This window comes from Tenrec ecaudatus, chromosome 6, assembly GCF_050624435.1.
Source record: "Tenrec ecaudatus isolate mTenEca1 chromosome 6, mTenEca1.hap1, whole genome shotgun sequence".
Taxonomy (NCBI): domain Eukaryota; kingdom Metazoa; phylum Chordata; class Mammalia; order Afrosoricida; family Tenrecidae; genus Tenrec; species Tenrec ecaudatus.
The window spans coordinates 85,053,327-85,076,578 of NC_134535.1; the positions used below are offsets into that span (position 1 = coordinate 85,053,327).

At 43.2% G+C, this 23,252-nt stretch overlaps 1 protein-coding gene and 2 pseudogenes across 1 annotated transcript; 2 read left to right on the top strand and 1 right to left on the bottom strand.

The window, feature by feature from the left end:
* Positions 1-1,769: 1,769 nt before the first annotated feature.
* LOC142450152 (gem-associated protein 8 pseudogene) lies at positions 1,770-11,574 on the bottom strand (annotated as a pseudogene).
* Positions 9,748-18,700, top strand: LOC142450153 (large ribosomal subunit protein eL19-like; annotated as a pseudogene).
* A 594-nt stretch (positions 18,701-19,294) lies between these two features.
* On the top strand, positions 19,295-22,644 carry LOC142450154 (tubulin alpha-1B chain). Its single transcript, XM_075551751.1, has 4 exons — positions 19,295-19,454; positions 20,733-20,955; positions 21,076-21,224; positions 21,504-22,644. Exons 1-4 carry the CDS (start codon positions 19,452-19,454, stop codon positions 22,482-22,484), a joined length of 1,356 nt encoding a protein of 451 aa, XP_075407866.1. The 5' UTR covers positions 19,295-19,451; the 3' UTR covers positions 22,485-22,644.
* The last annotated feature ends 608 nt before the right edge of the window (positions 22,645-23,252 follow it).

Sequence of the window (23,252 nt, forward strand, 5' to 3'; positions counted from 1 at the left end):
GCATTGAGGGAGTACTAAAGTGGAGGCCCAATGTCCTTCTGCTACCTTAATACTGAACCTGTAAATATATGCACATAGGTCTATTTCCCCATCCTCATATATAAGTATATTTACATATGTACATGCCTTTATTTAGGCCTCTATAAATGCCCTTTGCCTCCTAGTTCTTTCCTCTATTTCCTTTGACTTTCCTCTTGTCCCACTATCATGCTCACTCTTCATTTGGGTTTCAGTAATTCCTCTTGGTTATATTACCCTTGATCATGCCCTATCAGGCCTCCTACACCCTCCTCACCACAGATTTGGATCACTTATTGTTCCCTTTTCCCTGGGTTTGTTAACACCACTTCCTCCTCCCCCCCCCCCACCTTTTTAAAATTTAATTTAAAAATTTTTTATGTTATTTCTTTTTGATGGTAAATTCTGTGCTACTCCTCCTGAACTGCTCATTTCCTGGCAAAATAAACCATGTGACTGCCCAACTTAAAATGGCCATTACCATCCATTTCAGCTAATGACTACGATATTCATCTTTATATGCTGCATTCCAATTTTGACAACTTCTAATTTTCCTAGATTCATACTTAATACATTCTGTGTTCTGATTATTAATATTTTCAGCTGTTTCTTCTCATTTTTAATCATACTCCCTGTGAGAGTTACAAAATCTGTCAACTTGTAAAGGTGTGGAGTCTAGCCTATCAATCAGGTCAGAGCTTGATGACCTCATTTGGAGGCACAAAGAAGATAAATTGCTCACTGGAGGCCAGACACACTCTCTACTACTCTTTCTGTTTGATTTTCCTGCTGATAGGACACATGGAGCCACACTGATAGAGTCAGAGCCCTGGAGCTGGAGGAGCCACCTAGAGACCCACACCAGCACTGAGATGTTTCCATCACCAGTGGATCCACAAGACTTTCCACCCACTGGCCTGTGATCTTCCTGTATTCAGTGTCATTGCATGTGTTGCCTGAGTCTGAAGAGGAATTTATAGATCGATATAGGGCATATGAACTAATATCGGACTTATGGAGTTGATCTGGACTGGGCTGGGATGTTTTCTTAATATACAGTTACTCTTTTATATAAAGCTCTTTCTTGTACACATGAGTGTCTACGAATTTGTTTCTCTAGTCTACCCGGACTAACACCCACCTCTCAAATGAAGGTCTTAGAAGCTTTATTCTATTCACTTCATTAATGACAACCTACTTTGCTTTAGTAACTCAGTGTGGTACTTACATAATTCCATGTCAACTTGATAAGTAAGTATAGGGTTGGAGTTCAACCTGTCAATCAGGTCATAGCCTGATGCTGCCTCCTTGTGGGCGTGGCCTTCCCATAAGGATTCTGGGATCCTGTCTTTCTTCCTGGAGGTGGGACAAACCCTTTCTCTCTGCTTCACTCTCCTGATGTTGAGACACTGGGAGAGCTGGAGGAGCCAAACGGAGACCTGAACCAGCACTGAGATCCTCCCACCACCACTGGATCCAGAAGGCTTTTCACCCACCAGTCTGTGATCTTCCTGCATTGGCATCATTGCATGGCTGTGTGAGTCTGAAGAGGAATTTATACACTAGTATCAGACATATGGGCTAATATCAGACTTATGGACTTGATCTGGACTGGGCTGGGATGTTTTCTTAATGTACAATTGCTCTTTGATATAAAACTCTTTCTTATCTCTGGATTTGTCTCTCCAGTCAACGCAGTGTAACACACTCAGAAAGAATAGTAATTAGGTGGGATCAGTAGTAAAGAAGGCTGATTTCACCCCTGGTGCTTTTGAAGTAGGACTATTCAAAAAGGATAATAAGTTTTTAATTTTTAAGTATTTATTGAAGTTAAATTACTATTTATAAAAATGTCCCCCATATTTTGATTATATTATTATAGCAAAGATATGCACAGCAAGACATAAACCAATTTTTAAAAATCATTTTATTGGGAGCTCGTACAACTCTTGTCATAATCCCTACATACATTCATTGTGTCAAGTACATTTGTACATTTGTTGCCATCATCATTCTCAAAACGTTTACCTTCTACTTGAGCCCTTGGTGCCAGGTGTTAAGGAAAAGGTTGGTGGTTCCCACCTGCCAGACTCTGCACAGGGGAAAACCGTGGCCGACTGTTTCATACAGATTACAACCTTGGAAGCTCTGTGGTGGAGTTCTGTGCTGTCCACTAGGGCCACTGGGAGTTGCAAGTTACTTGATGGCAATGAAATAGCAAATGATGCAGTGTATCTTTGCCAAGTGCTTATAGAACATTTGAGTATCCTCTGGTGAAATGTCTGTTCAAGTCCTTTGCCCATTTTCGACTGGTTGATTGTCTTTTCATTGTTGAATTGTAGGCATATTTTACATTTTTTGGATATAAGCCACTTATCAGATATACGATTTTCCTAATTTTCTCCCTATCTGTAGGGTCTCTTTTCATTTACAAAAAAGTGATTTTACTGTTTTTGAGGTCATATTTATCCATTTTGTCTTTTGCGAAGCATGCCTTTCTGGTCTTTACTGGCACTATTTGATTAACAAATGAGTAGGGTAGCTCAAATCAAAGCAGTGACTTTTTTATTGTTAATAATCCATAAGAATTTATTTTGGAAAAAATATAATTTATTTAAACTAGGGAATGACTGGTTGTTGTTACTATTTCAAAAGTCATTTGTATAAAATATCTCTCATAAAATACTGCATGTTTAATGACAAAATGAAAACACTACAGGTGGATAACATAAAAATAATTTAATTTGAAGTTTTAAAAATTCAATTTCTAGTGATATTCAAATATTAAATGTTGATATTTAATAAATATTACAGGTGTTATTGGCTGGATAATTCCATATCTATTTCCCAACCACCTTCTCTTTTTATTTACTCATTACTGAGACTAAAAACCTTGTTTTTAGGATAAAAAAGAGACCCCCAGACTCAAAGACAATTTAAGGAGAACTTTTACCAAGTCTTAAAAGGGACAAACACACAGACACGTCATCTGGTTGAGGGAAGCTATCAGGTCAAAATGATATTCACAATTGGGGCAATTGTGAACAAAAAAGTAAGTCATAAATTCATGATTGGTGGCAAATCCACAGATCACAGTTATTGGTGGGACTACAGAAGCAGGAATAACACTGGGTGGGACATGTACATTGTCAGAAGAGTTTACAAGATTTCTTCAGAGCCTTCCAATCAAGGCATTCAGGAGACTGAAAGGACATGACTCATTGACTAGTCAACCCCCTGTACTGTCACCAGTAAGGTAATCCTCAAGGACACACCCTGGCAAGCCCCTAAGTGAGGTAGGTTGCTACTAGCCAGATTGAGTGAACACTAAGGATTATGAATTGCACTGCTAACCACAAGGTCAGCAGTTTGAAACCACCAGCAGTAAGGATTATGCAGTCCAAACAGAATCAGTGTTACCCTGTCCTACAGGGTTGCTGAGTCTGCATCAACTCAACAGCAGTGACCACACCCTTTTGAAGATGGTGTTTCCAACTTCTCTAACCTTCCCTAAGAATTCTGCACTCTTCAGTTACATGTCAAAAAGGCAGTTTTAGCAACCTCAAGGGACTCAAATTGTGTACTTTTTAAATGTTCTTTGTGTTTTGGGAAAAAGAAGTCTGATGAGCCAAGGTCAGGGCTGTAGGGTGGAAGGGTTAAGTTTCTCAACAAACTTTCCAAAGGACAACCCTTGCTACCCTCCTCAATGAATGAATAGGGGCATTGTCTGTCATGAGGGGGGGAAATTCCTCAGCCCAAGTTTCATAGCCTTTTTCTCACCAAGGCAATGTTCACTTTTCTTTTTTTGTGTGTGTTCAACTTTCTTAACACTTCTTCATAATAAGCCCCAGTGATAGTTCTGTGTCCTTCCAGAAAATCTATCAAAATTATCCCCTGGGAAACTTCAATAGTCACCATCACATTCTGAGCTGACCTCTCACTACCTTGAATTGAACTGGCCCAGCAGAGAGCCCCTTGGAAGCCAGTTTTGATTGGATTTTTTGGGAGGGGCGGAGGTGGGTGATGGCAGAAAGCTACTTTTTTTGAAGGTAACCTAATGAGACTAGACAGTGTATTGCTGAGAGAGAACTTGTCTGGTCACCTACTGATTACAGAGACATTTAAATGGATGGAAACACATGCATATATGAGCTGGAACCCTAGAAACACATTGTGTTTTTTTTATCCTTATATTTGGTGAAATACTAATTTTAAAAATGTTTACTAAAAACTGTTTTCTACCTTCTCTGTAGTTCGAGAATATTGTATGATTTCAGTCCCTTGAAACCAGGTTAAAAAGAATCTAGGTAAGACTTTTATGGTTTAACACATGGTTTTTAATAAATGGTCCGTGTACTTACAATTATTTGTATTCAGTCATTATTGTGAGCTGTGTTCCAATTATGTTAATTAAACCAGGTCTGTTAACTGAGTTTTAAAACTCTTCTACATTTCTCAACTTTCCTTGCTAATTCTGAATCTTCTAATTCAGTTTACTAACTCCAGACAAGATGTGTCTAAATCACCTCATTAAACTGTACCTGCCTACAATATTGGGCTACTTCCTCCCTTTTATCACAAGGTGAGGAAATGGCATGGGACTACCTCTGACCTCCTCTGACTACACAGACGAGAAGGGGAATGAATCCCAGCTCCACCTTGGCCTGAGGATGGTTTCTATGAGGAAGAGATCAGTACCTTCCATTCTTTTACCCAATTCTGATCCCATCCAGTCCTACAATAGCACTCTACTTCTTGGATGGGTTTGATATCAGTTGCAAAAGCCACACACAACTCACAGACATTTACTTTGTTTGTTTACAGGATAAAATATAGGTATTTGCTTCTGCAGACCCTCTGGATCAATCCAGCACCTATCAAGGCTTTGGGAAACTGATATAGGTAGATGGTGATTCAGGTTAGCTAATTTCTCCTTGGGATATTTATTTTTTGTTTTGCTCCAGATGAATGGAGACCAATAGTTATATTTTAAATGGCTGCTCACAAGATTTTAAGACCCTAGATATTACCCACCAAATTAGGATGCAGAATATAAACTTTATGAACTGCACTATACCAACTGAGTTGTTCTATGATACTATGGCCCTAAATGTTGCATTCAATTCTATTCAGATTCTACTCCCAACATTTATTTTGTCCAGAAAAGTTCTACCTCAAGTCTAAGACACTCCCTCCCTACTATGTCTGCCCTATTTATGATAGTAGTTGAATACATCCAGTAGACTCATATATGTAAATATATTTTGACCATATTTTATAGGTTAGAACTTTAGTGCTGCTTTTGTTCATTCCTCTATGTATATCTGTACATGTTCTTGTGTATTATTCAGAGGGTGGGAAGAATTCTGATCTAGTGCTCAAATTCTACTTAAACTAGAAGGATGGTATACGAAGTTTTCTCCTTAGTTTCCCAAAGTTTTTTTTACCTAAGCTTACCTAACTCCTACCCCCTCTAGATTGTTAAACCATATGACCTTGCATTTAATTGCCAAGTTCAATAGCTGCACTGTACTTTCAAAGAGTGAACGGATATACAGTAATCCCAAGAACATTGCTGCTAATATTCATCAGGAACACATTAGAAAAAGAAATATTTATGAGGGATTCTCTAAAGAATTTTCAGTATTTCCATTCTGCTACATTAGCAGATTTAATTGTAATGGAGACTGACAATAATTGATATATTCTCTCCTGAGATGTATATATAAGCATTGTTTCAATTATCTATTACTGTGTATCAAACAACTCCAAAATTTACTTTAAAAGTAACCCACCAAGGCCTGAGCTGCCGCTGTTGCCGCCAAGGGGAGAGGAGCAGGTCTGCCCTCGAGCCAAGAAAGTGAAGATGGCCACCAAATCTTGCCCTAAATTCAACCAAGTGGCCACTGGGGGGCCAGGTACCTGTTGCATGTAAATCATATCCCTGTAGCTACTTTTTCTCTCAGAGAAATCAACACCTTCTACAGAAAACAAGCATGACGCCAAGAGGAGGCGAACAGAGTGTTATGGGAGAGAAGATAAATTCTACAGTAAATACGGATTTAGAAACAGAAATAGGTCATGAAGTCACAGCCATTCAGATCACATCAGACAAGGAAGAGGAAGATCTAAAACCATATCTGCAAAAAAAAAAAAATGAGGAAGATAAAAAGGAAAAAAATTGACATCTGTACTAACCTCTGATGAAAAGACTTCCCTGTTTTCAGTCACCTTGGCAGAAATAGAAAAATTATCAGACTTATTCTCTGAGAGTTGTCTGCAAAATCTGTTGAAACTTTCTTCAGGATTACATCACCAAAATCTCAAAACAGCTATGGACTCTCAGGAGCATTTTGAATGCATCAACAAGTACCATTGGTTATTTTTTCCTATATTGATCTCCTTGCGCCACATATTGGAAGCAAAATTCTAAACTTGGACTGCTCTGGAATTTCCATTTACTAAAGAACATTGTCAGTGTTTTGTGTTTGCATTTACTTTTTCAGAAAGTACTGGATGGATGATAAGCGTAAGGGGTTCAGGGCGGGGTTGGAGGGATGAAAAAGATAAATAAAATACTGGGTAACTTTCAGGTTTGCCCCCAGAGATGTAGTATTTTAAATACTTTCATAAAGACTGATTTTTTAAAATATATGAAAAACACTCCTAAAGGCCAACAAAGTCCTTGAACTAACTATAAGCTTTTCTTTCTTGTTGTGTTTTGTTATTGGTTTGTTGTTTTATTGTATATTGTTGCTTGGTTTTGCTCTGTCTAAATTTTGTGCATGTTAGTATCTCCACAGGTCTGTCTAAATAAGATAGGCTGGATCAACAATCTGGAGGAGAAAACAACAGGACCAACAGTTCTGGGGGGACATAGGAGAGGGGGACTGGGGGGAAAGGTAGTGGTGTTAACAAACCCAGGGACGGGAACAGCAAGTGATCCAAATTGGTGGTGGGGAGGGTGTAGGAGGCCTGGTAGGGTGTAATCAAGGGTAATGTAACCGAGAGCAATTACTGAAACCCAAATGAAGACTGAGCATGATAGTGGGACAAGAGGAAAGTCAAAAGGAAATAGAGGAAAGAGCTAGGAGGCAAAGAGCATTTATAGAAGTCTAAATAAAGGCATGTAAATATACTTATATATGAGTATGGGGAAATAGACTCATGTGCATATATTTATAGGTTTAATATTAAGGTAGCAGAAGGACATTGGACCTCCACTCAAGTACCCCCTCAATGCAAAAATGTTTTCTTCTATTAAATTGTCATTCGATGATGCTCACCTTCCCAACACAATCGCTGAAGACAAAGTGGGTGAATAAGCAAATGTGGTGAAGAAAGCTGATGGTTCCTAGCTACAAAAGATACAGCATCTGGGGTCGTAAAAGCTTGAAGGTAAACAAGTGGCCATCTAGCTCAGAAGCAACCAAGTCCACATGGAAGAAGCATACCAGCCCATGTGATCACAAGGTACCGAAGATATCAGGTATCAGGCATCATCAGAACAAAAAATCATATTGTGAATGAAGAGGAATACAGAGTGGAGACCCAAAGCCCATTTGCAGGCCACTGGACATCCCTACAGAAGGGTCTTGGGGAGGAGACGAGCCAGTCAGGGTGCGATGTAACAACAATGAAACATACAACTTTCCTCTAGTTCCTAAATGCTTCCTTGCCCCCTCCCCCATCCCCATCATGATCCCAATTCTACCTTACAAATATGGCTACACCAGAGGATGTACACTGGTACAGATAGGAACTGGCAACACAGGGAATCCAGGGCAGATGATCCCTTCAGGACCAGTGGTGTGAGTGGCGATACTGGGAGGGTGGGTTGCAAAGGGTTAACCAATTACAAAGATCTACATGTGACCTCCTCCCTGGGGGATGGACAACAGAAAAGTGGGTGAAGGGAGACGTCTGACAAGGCAAGATATGACAAAAGAATAATTTATAAATTATCAAGGATTCATGAGGGAGGGGGAGTGGGGAAGAAGGGGAAAAATTAGGAGCTGATGCCAGATGCTTAAGTGGAGAACAAATGTTTTGAGAATGATAAGGGCAATGAATATACAAATGTGGTAAAACAAACAAACAAACAACAACACAGAGTGACAGAATAGATATTTTCTTTTTTTTTTTCAGAATAGATACTTTCAAAAAGAAGCATTGTCATGGAGAGTAAATGTTTTGAGAATTGTTTTGGTAATTAATGTACAGATGTACTTTATATAATTGATGTATGGATTGTGATATTAGTTGTATGAGTCCCAATAAAATGATTTTTTTTAAGTTGGAAACACAGGGAATATAGGACAGATAAACTCTTTGGGACCAATACTGAGAGTAGCCATACCAGGAGAGGAAGGGGAAGGTGGAGGGAGAAAGGGCGAACCCATCACAATGACCTACCTATAACCCCTCCCTGGGGAATGGACAACAGTCAAGGAGGTGAAGGGAGACACTGGACAGTTCAAGACAAGAAAAAAAATACTTTATAAATTATCAAGGGTTCATGAGGCAGGGAGGAAGGGAGGGGAGGGAGGAGAAAAAATGAGGGGCTGATACCAAGGGCTCAAGTAGAAAGAAAATACTTTGAGAATGATGATATGTACAAATATGCTTGAGACAATGGATGTATGTATGGATTGTTATAAATGATTAAACAAAAAAGAATGTGTAGAAATTGGAACCCCTTTACACTGTTAATAAGAAAGTAACATGGAGTCAAACTAAAACCAAACATATTTTTATATATATTTCAGCTTTTCAGCATTAACAAATCACAATTCCTTTGATAAGCTGACAATACATTAATAATATAGACTTTACCTTAAACACACCTGTGACCTGAAGACTTAAGACTGAAACTACATGGTGTATGAAGCAGCAGAAAGCAGCTATATACCAAGAGCATTGAACCCTTGGTAGGTGGACTATCATTAACTTACTACTTCAGTGCTCAACTTGCTATATTAAGTTATATACTACTCTGGTAGAACTGTGGCTGACATTATCAGTGAATATTATTCTAAGTTTTGCCTGACCATCAACTTGTTTGTGCAAATAGTGTCTAAACACATAAGGATTTATTTTATACAAGTGAATAATTTAAATTTTGTGAGAGTAAGCCTACATTCGTTTAAGCCCCCTCTCAATACTATTTTAAAATTAGTACCATGGGCTAATCAATGACATCATAAACAGAAGGTCCTTATGCTCCAGGAAGATGATCAGTAAGATTTTTCTACCATAAATTAACAAGATATCTTGAAGGTGTACCAGAAACAGATAAAAAACATAGATTCAGGGATGGATTGGGGGCTCACATTTAATCCTAGCTCCAATCTAAGAGCAATCAGTTGTTATAACATGGCTCTGGTCAGTACTTGCTCTCAGAAGGAAGCCCAGAAGATACAGGTACTATAGCAAAGTCTGGTGAAGAAATTAGATGGTGCCCAACTAGTAGATAGAATAGCATCTAGGGTCTTCCAGGATTGTTTCCAAACAAGCATCCATCTAAGTGAGCCATTAACTAAGCCACATGGAAGAAGCACAACATTCCATGATCCAAGGATTGTAAAATTATATAATCCAAAGGAACAAATATTATCAAAGCTTAACTTTTGAGGTTCTGGTGTACAAAATAGCGATCAAAGTGGAAGCCCAAAATACATTTGCAGGATCTACACAGGGTATAAACCTCCTTCTAACCACAATTGAGGGATGAGAATAATCAGAGTACCGGGAAGATGACTATAGTAGATTAAAATGATAAATCTAACATGAACGGCTAAAACCTGGTCACTTGATCTCCCTTCTGGTTCACTTTGGGTGTGATCTGGTTTTTAATATTTTTTTCTTATTGGGATTTCTCTCTGTTGTACTTTATCATTGTTGGTAGCCTTCTTGACTCTCTGTTATGTGTTTTTCCAAGTTCTCTGGTATATGAAACCCAGGGTAGGTGAATCTATAAAGACAACAACTAGAATAAGGGTTGGGGGAGCGGGATGTACAGCAAAAGAGGTGAGATAGGGAGAGCTGATATCAAGGAGTTCAAGGAGGATGAAAATGTTCTGAAACTGATTTTTGTAGCAACTATACAACACCGCTCGATACGATTGAATTATGGAATATTATGGTATCTGGATTAACTCCTAATAAAATAGGGGAAAATCATGCCTTTTCATAATTCCATGGCACATGGACAGTTGTTGTTCTATGTTTTTGTGTTTTTTGCAGGTGGATAACTTTAATGAATTAAACCACATTGACAATATAACAAGACTCCAGGATAGACAGGGAGGGGTTAGGGCACAGTCTGACTCCAGGCCCTACAACCTCATGGCCTATTCCCTGAGTGCCAACAGCAGGGTGGCTGGGCCCAAAGCAGCCTTAGAACTTCAGGGGAATCACTGGCCAGTACTTGGGCTGCTTGCGATCACAGAGCTTGTTGAAGTTCAGCTGCACAGTTGCCTCCATGGCCATGATCTTGTTGGTGCTATCCCCGTACAGACGCTTCATCTCAGCCTGGCGCCTCTCACCAGGCCTCTCAGAAGGAGGCTCCGTCGACCGGTGTATGGGGCAGTACAGGCCTTGGTCAGCTTTCACATACTCGCTGAGGCGCACATCCTCCAGATGCTGCAGCCGACGTCGCTCCTCTTTGTGCCGCTCGGTCTGCTCAAAGTACTCTCGAAGCTCCGGGGTGATCTGCATGTTGCTCAGGTCACACTCAATCTCCCCGTCTGACTCGCTTACCATCGTCTCCTCTGACGTCCAAGCTGCCACTTCTCTGGTACAGGCCTGGAACCGAGCGCAGTCACATGGGTGCTGCCGGGACCCCCAAGGAGGCAGATGTGCACCCTGCGGGCTCTGGGCACCTGAGTGAGGGCTGTAGGAGGGCCAAGGACTTTCACTCTGCTCAGCAGGATGGCTGTGGTTTAGAGACAGAGCAGAGAAGTACCACAGAAGACTGGCGTAGGATTCTAGAGCCTTCCTGTAAGCAAGGCGGTGGTTTTGCATCCAGGCCATTCCTTGGTGATAATGCTGCCAGTATCTCTCATAGATCGGATGGGAATACCAGGGGTCAGTGTCTTTCCAAGATGGCGCCTTTTCTGCCATCTCTGAGGGTTCTGTGTCCCAGCAGGTCCCAAAATATTTTGCTTTCAATCGAGTAAGCTTTCAGCAGGGTATTTCCGAGAGTGTTGACACTTGTCTGTATATTTGCCTTAAACGTGGCCTGTGCTTCCCGTTTCCTGGTCTAAATTCGGAAGCACAACAGTGCATGTTGATTCGCAGGCATGCAGCTTGCACATTCTGGGCGGAGGAAGATCAAGGACCTATTTTTCCAGTGGGAAGACAGGGTGGGGTGGTTGCTAGGTAACCTTGTTCCAAGTCTTACCAAAGTCACTAATGAGTTGCAGTCACTTGGAAACTCAGCTGGGACTAGAATGTCAAGGATCCTCAGTCTCATTCACCTTTTGGGCCTTTGTGTTGGCCGGTGGGTGGCCCCTCTCTCTTCCTATGTAGATGCTCCTTTGTTAGCTTGGCGACTTTTCTAAAAATGAAAACAAAACCAGCAGGCTTCATAAGAGCTAGGCTTAGATCAAATACAGTTTCATTTCTGCCACATTCTGCAAGTCAAAGCAGTGACAATGCCAGCTTAGATTGAAGAACAAGCTCTACCACTTAATGCCTCTCTTCAAAGTTCATACAGATTTTTGTACATCATATCAGGAAGTTCACCAACCCCTAAAAGCTGTCTATGAAGTACCTTGGGCTCTTGAGTCAGGTACCACTGTACAAAAAATAATAGTATAGCCAAAGTAGATTTATTTCATTAGAAGCCCTCACTAGTCTATGCTAAGAAATTTGGGCAACAGCTCCCTGGTCAACTGACTGAAAGAGATCCATATTTGTGCCCATCCCAAAGAAAGGTAACTTACCCAAGAGAATGTGGAACTTATTAAACAATACCCTTAATATAACATTCAAGTGAAATGTTACTGAAAATAATTTTTATTTTTTGAGAAAAATGAAAAACCCAAGACATGGGGAACCTGTACATGGACCAAGAGACAGTTGTTCACAAAGAACAAGGAAATATTTTGAGGTTTAAAATCAGAAAAGGTGTGTGTCCAGGGTTCTACCCGTTCACTGTACTGATTCAACCTGTGTGCTGAGCAAATCATCTGAGGTGGACTCTATGACAAAGAAGGCATCAGGATGGGAAGAAAACTCACTAACAACCTTAAATATGCAGATGACACAGCCCTGCTTGCTGAAAATAAGGAGCACTTGAAGTACTTGATGATAAAAATCCAGAACTGCAGCCTTCAGTGTGACTGACACTCAACATAAACCTAAATTCCTGCAACTGGACCAAGAAGTAACAAACATCCTGATAAATCTTGGAAAGTTTGAAGTTGTAAAAGATTTCACAGTACGTGGATCCACAACCATGCTCATCAAGCAGTAGTCAAGAAATTAAATGATGTCTTTCATTGGGCAGATCTGCTGTACAAGACCTATTTAAATAAAGTGTTAAATAACAAAGCTATCACTGAGGAGTAAAGACTGCCTGGCCCCAAACCACCTTATTATCAATTGCCTCACAGGCTTGTGAAAGTTGGGCGGTGAATAAGGAAAACTCTAGAATGTATGCCTTTGAACTGTGGTCAACACCACAGAATATTCAGAGGAATATTGAGAGTACCATTGACTCCCAGAACAAAAAAAGCAAAATCTGTCTTGGAGGAAGTACAGCTCCTTAGAAACCAAACTCCTTGGAAACCAGGATGGTTTGGATATGTTATCAGGAGAGAACAGCCCCTGGAAAAGGGCATTGTACTTGGTAAAGGAGAAGATCTGTGAAAGAAGATAACTCAATAAGATGGGTCAACACAGTGGCTGCAATGTCCTCCAATATAACAATTGTGAGGCCACCTAACACAAATGAATAATCCTTTTTTTTAATGACTAATCTTGATGACAAATTCTTCCTCAGACAGTCCAGCTTCTCCTATAATTTGCTCAATAAGTATGGTGAAAGGATAGGAGTCAGAACTGAATGGTACCCAACAACAATAAGGGTCATCTGTATGCAACTGTGTTATAAAATCAAATCGATAGTTTTCTTGGTTGTTTTAAAATAAATTCATTCTATCATGCAGAAATGGATATTACTTGGCAAAACATGTGGGAAGTAGCTCTTGAACTTGACTTTTGCCAAAATAACAAGAAATGTTGCATAAGATGCAATCACTTTCATAACATTGTCTATGAGGTCAAAATGTTTATTTGACCAAATTGTATTTGAATAAATTCAGAAGATAAAAAATAACCTTAAGCAATGCCATTCATTACAGAAGATTCTCTGTGAAATTATTCCCCTTATTGTCAAAAGTTGAAGAATGACAACCCCATCAAATCATTGAGGTACAAAGGATTAAGGTTGAGAACCTGGATTGCTATTTCAAAACTCAATTTCAGTGGAACTGGCTCTTACATATACAACTGTAATCTCCTCATACAAAAGGAAGCAACATACTAGTGATATCTCTCGATTCAGTTATTCATCTATCTACTATGTTTGAAGTAGTGGGATAGTTACAGTTTTATGTCAACTTGGCTGGACTAGAATCTTAAAGTTTTTTTTCCCCTTAAAGGTTGTGTAGATGAGACCTACTAATAATGCCCCGTGATGAGATCTCCTCAAGAGTGAGGCCTACTTCTAATATAAGTGGACGCTGGCTCATCGACCTCATTCTTTGGGCCTGTCCTATTTTCTTACCTGTCACCTTGAATTCACGTGCCTCTATCTATAGCCCCAGAAGTCTGCCATCATATCTGCTGACCTTAGACTCATCCACCTCTGCTGCTTCAAAGCCTCTCATCTGAACTGTTCATCTCTATAACACACACACCTTGGTGACACTGTGGGCTGCTAACCACAAGGTCAGTAGTTCAAAGCCACCTTTCACTCCTCAGGAGAAACACTAGGTTACCTGCTCCCACAGAGATCTACAGTCTCAGAAACCTTCTGTAGGGTTGCTATGCATCAGAATTGGCTTGATGGGTTTTAGTTTTCTACATATAAACTTCACTGGGTTGCTTCTCAAGAGAACCCAACTTAAACAAGTACCAAATACATGAATAGCCCCGGGGTAGGCATTTGGGAATATACATTATACATTTAATTCATATTAAATACATATTTATTGATAGCCTACTATATATAACTAAAGCAAAACAAACAAACTAGTTCTCTTTTAGAAGTTACATTCTAAAATTAGGAAGACAGAATAATAAACAAATAATAAATGTACTAAGAAGAAATGGAAAGCAAGTCAAGGGGAAAAGAAGTGATTATATATATATATATATATATATATATATATATATATATATATATATATATCACATCACCATGGAGTCAATTCCAATTCATAGTGTCAACCCTATATAGGGTTTCCAAGACTATCGATCTTTACAGGAAAAGACAGCTTCATCTTTTTCCCAATGAGAGGCTGGTGGAGCTGAACCACTGATCTTGTGATTAACATTACAACACTTACCTGACAGTGCCACCTGGACTTCTGTCAAAACATTTACTCTGCCGTTATTTCAAATTTTCATCTGAGCAAACCGAAACACAAACTCACTGCCATCAAGTCAGTGCTGACTCATAGTGACCCCCTGCGAGTTTCCAAGACTACTGTGACTGTTTATGGGAGTAGAAAACCCAGTCTTTCTCCCTTGGTGATGCTGGTGGTTTCAAACTGCTGACCATGTGGATTGCAGCCCAACTCCTAACCACTACACCACCAGGGCTCCTAGCAGCTGAACCTAACTATGGGGGAAAAAATACAGAACCAGATGAGAAATTTCAAAACTGCATCAATTTATGAATTATGATCAACTGCAAAAAGATGATACTGACCCTTTGACCCCCCCCAAAAGGAAATAAAGATCAGTTTTATTTTCCTCCCATAATGAGAAGTCCAGAGGCAGACAAACCAGGATGTCATCAGGAACCTACACCATTTCTTCCACCAGTCTTAGTTTATGGCATAAGATAACTTTACTGTCATAACACAGATGAGTAAAACTCTATCATACACCCATTCTGGACAAAAACAAATGAGGAAATGGTCAAAGACATGTGCCACGGCTGTCAATCCTCCTATTTAAGAAGTTTCCCCAGGAGTCCCATCAAACAACTCATTAACATCTCTACTAACCAGAATCCTACTTAGCAGCACTTAGTCACTTGGTCATCCTGAGGGGGCTGGGGGATCCCTGAGTGCTCTGCTCTCAACAAACTAAGGTTCTGCTAGTAGAGAAGAAAAGGGGGATGGGAGAAGTTACCTGGAAGTGCCAGGCACTGTTCTCGGCACTAGGGATACAGCCTACATACAACGGCTTAAATTATGAACTTTTATGGTTTTTTTAAAAATGAAATGTGGAGTTAGGTGGTCTTTAAGGTTGGAGCACGAACCCCATAATCCAAAGTACTAGCTGGCATCTATGATTCTCCTTGCATTCTCCTCAAGGTCTTAAATTGGCTCTAGGCTACAGATATTTTTTAAAAACAGAAGGGTTTTCCTTAAATGAGCTGTCTCTTTCTAAGGAGAACGAAAATCATTCATTAAAACTCCAATAGACTCTCTTTGATGTTCCATTGCCCAAATTTGGGTCCAACTGCAAAGGAGACAGAGAAAGTGAGTATCCCACAAAGTAAACACAATTGTCTTGATTCATCCCCTGGAACTGAGCGCAAAAATACCCTTTAAGGGAACAGAGGATGGGGAAGATGTTCCTCTGGAAAGGAAAGGAGCCCGAGTGGTGCACGGGCCATCCGCAGTTCAAACCCAACTGCTGCTCTGAGTGACACGGACCTGTCTGCTCCTATAAATACCTATAGTCTCAGAAGCCCGATGTAGGCTCACTATGTATCAGAATTGATTAAATGACAGTGGATTTTGGTAAGAAAGGATGTAAAAAGGAGATTTGGGGAAAGACAACTGAAATTGACTCCAAAAATAAACATGGAGCTTGTATCCTGGTTAAGAGAGTATTTTTAAACAAGTAAATAAATGTACACATAAAGTAATTCAGATTCTATTAAGAACTATAAAATAATAGTGTGATATAAGATATTGTAATCAGCATATATGAAGATAAAGCTAATTACTACTAGAATTGAATTTGGCAGTATGAGAAAAAGAAAACATGATTCCAACTTAAAACTGATTTCCATTAAAAAATGCTCAACCGGCAAAGAATATATAGATGTGCTTTGCATAATTGATGTATGTATGGATTGCGATGAGTTGTATGAATCCCTAATAAAATGTTTTTAAAAAATGCTCAACCAAGAGACTGGGAAGGACCAAAGTCACGTCACTATTAAAACAGAGAATAAAGTATAGTCCAATATCCTTTCTTCTCTATCACCTGTGTGTGTGAAAAGCAGGACACAAAATGGTTCTCTGTAAATGTGTAATGCTGGAAATAAGAATGAAAGTCAAATGTCTGTAAATAGCTGGCTGCTTAGTAAGTTGTCACTACTTGTTATTTTTGTCTTTCTCTGTAGGACTGGTTAAATGAACAAACTGTTTCCTGAACTCTCCTTGTGTCCCACCACACTATAGAACTGTATTTTGGAACTACCAAAAATGTTACTGATTGCTCAGAATAGGAGCAAGCAGCCACAATATGATGTAGCAAAGATGGGAGTAGCTCCAGTGGCAACAGTATTTTCTACTGCAACAATGAGAGCAAATGGTTACAGACCCTGAAAGAGTCCAATGAAAAGCCTACATTAAGAATTAAAGTGTTGATACAGTGTTTATGGTCTGACCACAAATAACTATGTAGTTGTTAAATACGGGTAAAGTGTATACATGAATATACCATATGAACTAATAGACCTATTAGGTTTAGCATGAGTCAAAAAGAACTGCTGGTCTTTCTTTTCAGATAGAGATAGCAGAAAAATTAATTTAGCATTGTTTAATAGGTTTTCTGATCTTAAACAGATAAAGATTAGATTACATTTAAAGATCCTATTTGACACTATTACTCATCAGGGAGTGAAAAACGTCCTCGTTCCTAACAAGGGAATACACAGATAAGAACACTAGCAAAGCTAATGGTTTTAGTAAGGTATCTGGGGAGACCTACAGGCCCACAGGAGAAAAGCTCAGCAGGGAAAGCTCCAATCTTCTGCAAAGAGCTCGGAGGATGGGTTTGCCTGCTTTCCAATGGCTACCACCCAGAGTAGACAGAAAATAAGAGTCCAGCTAGCTAACAGTCACACTTTGCAGCCAAGGCCAACTAATACTTTGTCATTGCCTTTCAAAGCTTTTTTGGGGGGTGGGGGTGGGGACGTGGGTGGATCCTTTTTTTGGGAGGAGAAAAAACCACTTGCCCTAGGTATCCTATTGGTGTCTCCACCCAAATGACATAGAGCTTGATGTAACCAATTAAAATAGTCTAATTTACAAAACTCTAACACAAAAGAAGTTCTGGTGGATTGTGGTTTGTGCGTTGGGGTTGGGTTGCTAACCACAAGATCAGCAGTTCCAACACTACCAGCTGCTTCTCAGGAGAAAGATGAGGTTGTCTGCTCCCATAAAGATTTGGGGCCTGAGAAAGTCAAAGGAGCAGTTCTCCTTGGCCCTCCGGGGTCGCTGCGGGTCAGAATGGCAGTGAGTTTTTCGTTGCACTAGGAATTCCTACTCCCCTTATCCTTTCCTGTCAGATTATTTCCTCCCTACCCAAGACTCTGTCTGAATTTTGTCAATTCAGCTTCCAAATGTGAAAGGCCTTTCCGTTTCCCTTTTTGAAAGTCCCTAGGCTGTTTCTGGAGCCCTGGTGGCACAGGAACGAGACTAACTGAAAGGTCGGAGATGTGCACACGCTCAGCTGGAGAAAGAAGTGGCAGTGGGCTTGTTGACAGCCCTATGGGGCGGTTCTACTCTGTCCTAAAGGGTGGAGACCGGTGGCTCACTGACACCGCACTAACCAGTCCCATAAAATATGGTGTCTTGCTTTCCTTTCGGCGCTGCGGCCGCAGCCATGTGCATGCTCAGCTTCAGAAGAGGCTCGCCTCCAGTGTCCTCCGCTGTGGCGACAAGAAAGTCTGTGTGGACCCCAAGGAGACCAATGAAACTGCCAATGCCAACGCCCGTCAGCACATCCGGAAACGGACCAAAGAGGGCCTTATCATCCACAAGCCTGTGACCGTCCATCCTCGGGCCCGATGCCGCAAAAACACCCTAGCCCGCCAGAAGGGCAGGCGTGTGGGCATAGGTTAGCGAAAGGGTACTGCCAATGCTCGCCTGCCCGCGAAGGTCACGTGGATGGAGAGGATGGGGATTCAGTGCCCGCTGCTCAGGAGCTACTGGGAGTCCAAGAAGATTGACCGCCATATGTATCACAGCCTGTACCTGAAGGTGATGGGGAGCGTGTTTAAGAACAAGCGGATTCTCGCGGAGCACAGCCACAAGCTGAAGGCAGACAGGGCTCCCAAGAAGCTCCTGGCTGACCCGGCTGAGGCGCGCAGGTCTAAGACCAAGGAAGCAAGCACGCAAGCGCCGCCGAGAGGAGCAACTCCAGGCCAAGAAAGAAGAGCTCATCAAGACTGTGCAAGGAGGAAGAGACCAAGAAATAAAACTGCCCCCTCTCTTCTCTGTACATAGTGGCCTTAGCAGTCCTATGGATCAGTCACTCAATAAAAGCAAGCCTTGTTGGCCTGCCCCCGGGGATGGGGTGGGGGGCGGGGGGTGGTGGTGTCTTAGGTTCTAATCACGAGGCCTAAGCTGCCCCTTTGACGACTCCAGTGTTTAACCCCTTACTGCTCTTCGGATGACTAAAGTATCATTGGTGACCTTTAGTTCCACACCAATTGAATAGGCATCGGGCCCTCCACAAGATCAGGATTTTGACTCCAGCCCGCACTGTCTAAAATGAAGGCGACGAGAAGAGAAAACGGCCGGGCGCAGCGACGGACGAGCTGTGGCCAGAGGCACGTCCCCAGCCGAGCTGGCCGGCCGGCAGACAAGCGTCGCATGCTGCGTCCGGGAAGCGGCGGGGAGGCCTGGCTCTCGGGAGAACGGCCGGCCTGCACCCCCTTCCCGGAGGCTCACTTCCGCCCCCCGCCTTGCGGCAGACTGCGGCCCGCGAGGGGAGGGGGTTCCGGGGAGGACCCCGCCTCTGCGGCAGCAGGCTCGGCGCCCAGTGGGCGCGCCGGCCGCCGCGCCGCCAGTGCCCGCCCTCCGGGCCGGGCCGCTACTTAAGCGGCGGCCGCGCCGCCCCCGCCTCAGTGCGTTACTTACCTCGACTCTTAGCTTGTCGGGGACGGTAACCGGAGCCCGCAGCCCGCTCCCGCCGCATTCCCCTTCGCCTCCCGACGCGTCGCCAGCATGGTGAGTGGGCAGCGCGCGCCGGGCTCGCTCGGGGAAGAACGGAGAGCCAGCCGGGACTCCGGCCTCGAGAGCTGGGGGCCGATGCCGCCCGAGTCCGGAGGGAGAGAGGGCGGAGGAGGTGGGACCCCGGTTGGTGGGGCCGCGAGAGCGGGCCTCCCGTTTCTGCTCGGATTCTGGGGCGCCGGGGGGGGGCAGTTAGTAAGGGTGGCCCGCGGCGCCTAGACGCCTGGCAGCCTTTTCCCGCGCGCGCCCACCCCTCCCCCGTTAACACGCGGGCGCGGCGCGCACTTCCTCCTCGGCGCCAAAAGCGGGGGCGGGCGGGAAAAGCGGACGCAGGGAGGCCAGAGCGCAGGCGCGACCGTTACCTTCCCGCCACTGCAGCCTGCGCGCGTGCGCACTGCGACGCTGCGGGTTTCTAGCTGCAGGGCGTGTCGCCTGGTTTTCCAGAGGGGGAAGGGGGCATTTTTCCAAATTAAGCTATTTGATAGCTAGCAGAAGCTCCAGGACCCGCTACTGTGTGATGCCCTAGGTGCAAATGAGCGCCGGTAGCGCACAGGAACCTTAAAAAAAAAAAGTCTGCCGATTTACTTCTTGAAATCATAAAAAAGTTTGGAGCACAAGTCTTCGCTGACACGTGGGGTAGTGATACGCCGGGGCAACTGGTTACTGATTTAATTAGGACAATTAACTCCCCCAACAGCTTGTCCAGGCCATCTGCCGCTCCCTGGCCTCCCTGCTGTGTTAGGAATGCTTGTGGGAGCAGCTGGTGGCAGTGAGGGATTTTAAGGGAACTGCAATTTGATCTGGTCCAGATCTGGGCTGCTGATAATTCCGGATATGCACCCTCAGAGATGGGCTAGGCCCAACCCTGAGGAAGGAGGATGGGCGGCGGTTTCACCTCCACAGATATGGCCCCCAAGTCCCTCTGCAGCTGTGCTGCTCTGCGCAGGACTGCAGGGGAGGAGTGGGCACTGACACAGCAAAATGCTCATTCATCTTGTGCCGCAGAGCCCCGCCCAGTTCCTCAGCTCTGGCCACGTGCTTTCCAAGCCAGAACTGCCCGGATGTCTGGCCTGACCACCCAGTTGGAACTGGAAGGGAAAGAACCAGAAATGCTTGAAGGATGAGCCCGTGTAGATAATTTATCATAGCTTAAGGAAAATGGCACTTAAAATAATACTGTAGGTTGAAAAATAAACCTGTTTTTTCACATTTTACAGTCCCTAGTTTAATTCTGATGACCTTTTGGGTTTTTTTTTCCTCTCCTTTCCCCCACAGCGTGAGTGCATCTCCATCCACGTCGGCCAGGCCGGTGTCCAGATCGGCAATGCCTGCTGGGAGCTCTACTGTCTGGAACACGGCATCCAACCCGATGGCCAGATGCCCAGTGACAAGACCATTGGGGGAGGAGATGACTCCTTCAACACCTTCTTCAGTGAGACTGGCGCGGGCAAGCATGTGCCCAGGGCAGTGTTTGTAGACCTGGAGCCTACAGTCATTGGTGAGTTGCACTCTGCAGCCCTGGTGGAGTCGAGTCCCAGGGGCGTGGTTCCTGGGGGCTCCACCTAGAGGGTTGTGTGGGTGGTTGGTGATGGGCGGCCACTCTGTCTTCCTTTTGTAGATGAAGTTCGCACTGGCACCTACCGCCAGCTCTTCCACCCTGAGCAGCTCATCACAGGCAAGGAGGATGCTGCCAACAACTATGCCCGTGGGCACTACACCATCGGCAAGGAGATCATCGACCTGGTACTGGACAGAATCCGCAAGCTGGTGAGTGCAGGGTGTTGTTTCAGGAATCTTCCATAGGAACATGAGGCTTAGAATACTCATTGAATTGACTGGATTTGAAAGCACACAGCACTGAGGTCTGGGACAGTTGGAGTACAGATGACTTTTGTTGATTCTTTATGCTTGCATCAATATAAAAAGCATCAAGCAGGTGATTGTATAATTTTACATTGTAAGGCATTGAATATGGCTCATGAACAAAAAGAAAATAGAACTGTCACTGAATGGAGTATGTTTCCATTTTTTTATCCCCCTTTGCAGGCTGACCAGTGCACAGGTCTCCAGGGCTTCCTGGTTTTCCACAGCTTCGGTGGGGGCACCGGTTCCGGGTTCACATCCCTGCTGATGGAGCGCCTCTCAGTTGATTATGGCAAGAAATCCAAGCTGGAGTTCTCCATCTACCCCGCCCCCCAGGTGTCCACAGCTGTAGTTGAGCCCTACAACTCCATCCTCACCACCCACACCACCCTGGAGCACTCAGATTGTGCCTTCATGGTAGACAATGAGGCCATCTACGACATCTGTCGCAGGAACCTCGATATCGAGCGCCCAACCTACACCAACCTTAACCGCCTGATTAGCCAGATCGTGTCCTCCATCACTGCTTCCCTCAGATTTGATGGTGCCCTGAATGTAGATCTGACAGAATTCCAGACCAACCTGGTGCCCTACCCCCGCATCCACTTCCCTCTGGCCACATATGCCCCTGTCATCTCTGCTGAGAAAGCTTACCATGAACAGCTTTCTGTAGCAGAGATCACCAATGCTTGCTTTGAGCCAGCTAACCAGATGGTGAAATGTGACCCCCGCCATGGGAAATACATGGCCTGCTGCCTGTTGTACCGTGGTGACGTGGTTCCCAAAGATGTCAATGCTGCCATTGCCACCATCAAAACCAAGCGCAGCATCCAGTTTGTAGATTGGTGTCCCACTGGCTTCAAGGTTGGCATTAACTACCAGCCTCCCACTGTGGTCCCTGGTGGAGACCTGGCCAAGGTGCAGCGAGCTGTGTGCATGCTGAGCAACACCACAGCCATCGCTGAGGCCTGGGCTCGCCTGGACCACAAGTTTGACCTGATGTACGCCAAGCGTGCCTTTGTCCACTGGTACGTGGGTGAGGGGATGGAGGAAGGAGAGTTCTCTGAGGCCCGGGAGGACATGGCTGCCCTGGAGAAGGACTATGAGGAGGTGGGGGTGGATTCTGTTGAAGGAGAGGGTGAGGAGGAAGGAGAGGAGTACTGATTCCTTTTGAACCTGCAGTATGTCAATACTCTAACTTCTGTTAACTGACAAAGCTTTCTGGCTAGATTGTCTTCACTATCATCTCTGATCATGTCTTAATTTTCCATGTGTTATCTATTATTTTTCCATCATGTCTCAAAAGTAAAAGTATTCTGAAAGATTTTGACTCTTGTGCTTTTTCTCTAACTTAGCCCTCTGCCTAAAGCCAGCTAGATGATAATATCAAGGATTCTGGACTTGAGTCACATCAGTAAATTGAGCCCCTGATTCTATTCCCCTGAAATAATCTAAAGTTTCAACCAAAAGTGTCCCCCCAGTATCTTAAACTAATTTAGCATTATGGGTTTGTTTTTTTTTTTAAGAATTAATGTATGGAATTAACAGGGGCCTTTGAAAGAATTTTAATGGGAGCAACTCCAAGTTGAGATAGTGTACAATTTGAACATAATTGGACATGAATATCTTGAATTTGTTGTGTATATTCTCAGCAAGACCCTGCTGTAGGAGGAAACCACAAGATAGGCTTTGTGTTAGAAGGATGTGGCAATATTTTAAAATTTGATACATTTCTGGCACTCTGGGTTCTTTTCAGTGTATACATTAGATACAGCATATAGGTAGAACACAAACATCGTTCTACCTAGGAGGAAGTGACTTCAAATTCAAAAAGTACAGGAATGATTTTCAGTCATCTGGTAGATGGGATGTCTGCTTAAGGTAGAGAAGACTACATACACACTCCTCAGTTTTTTGCCCTGCCCATAAATC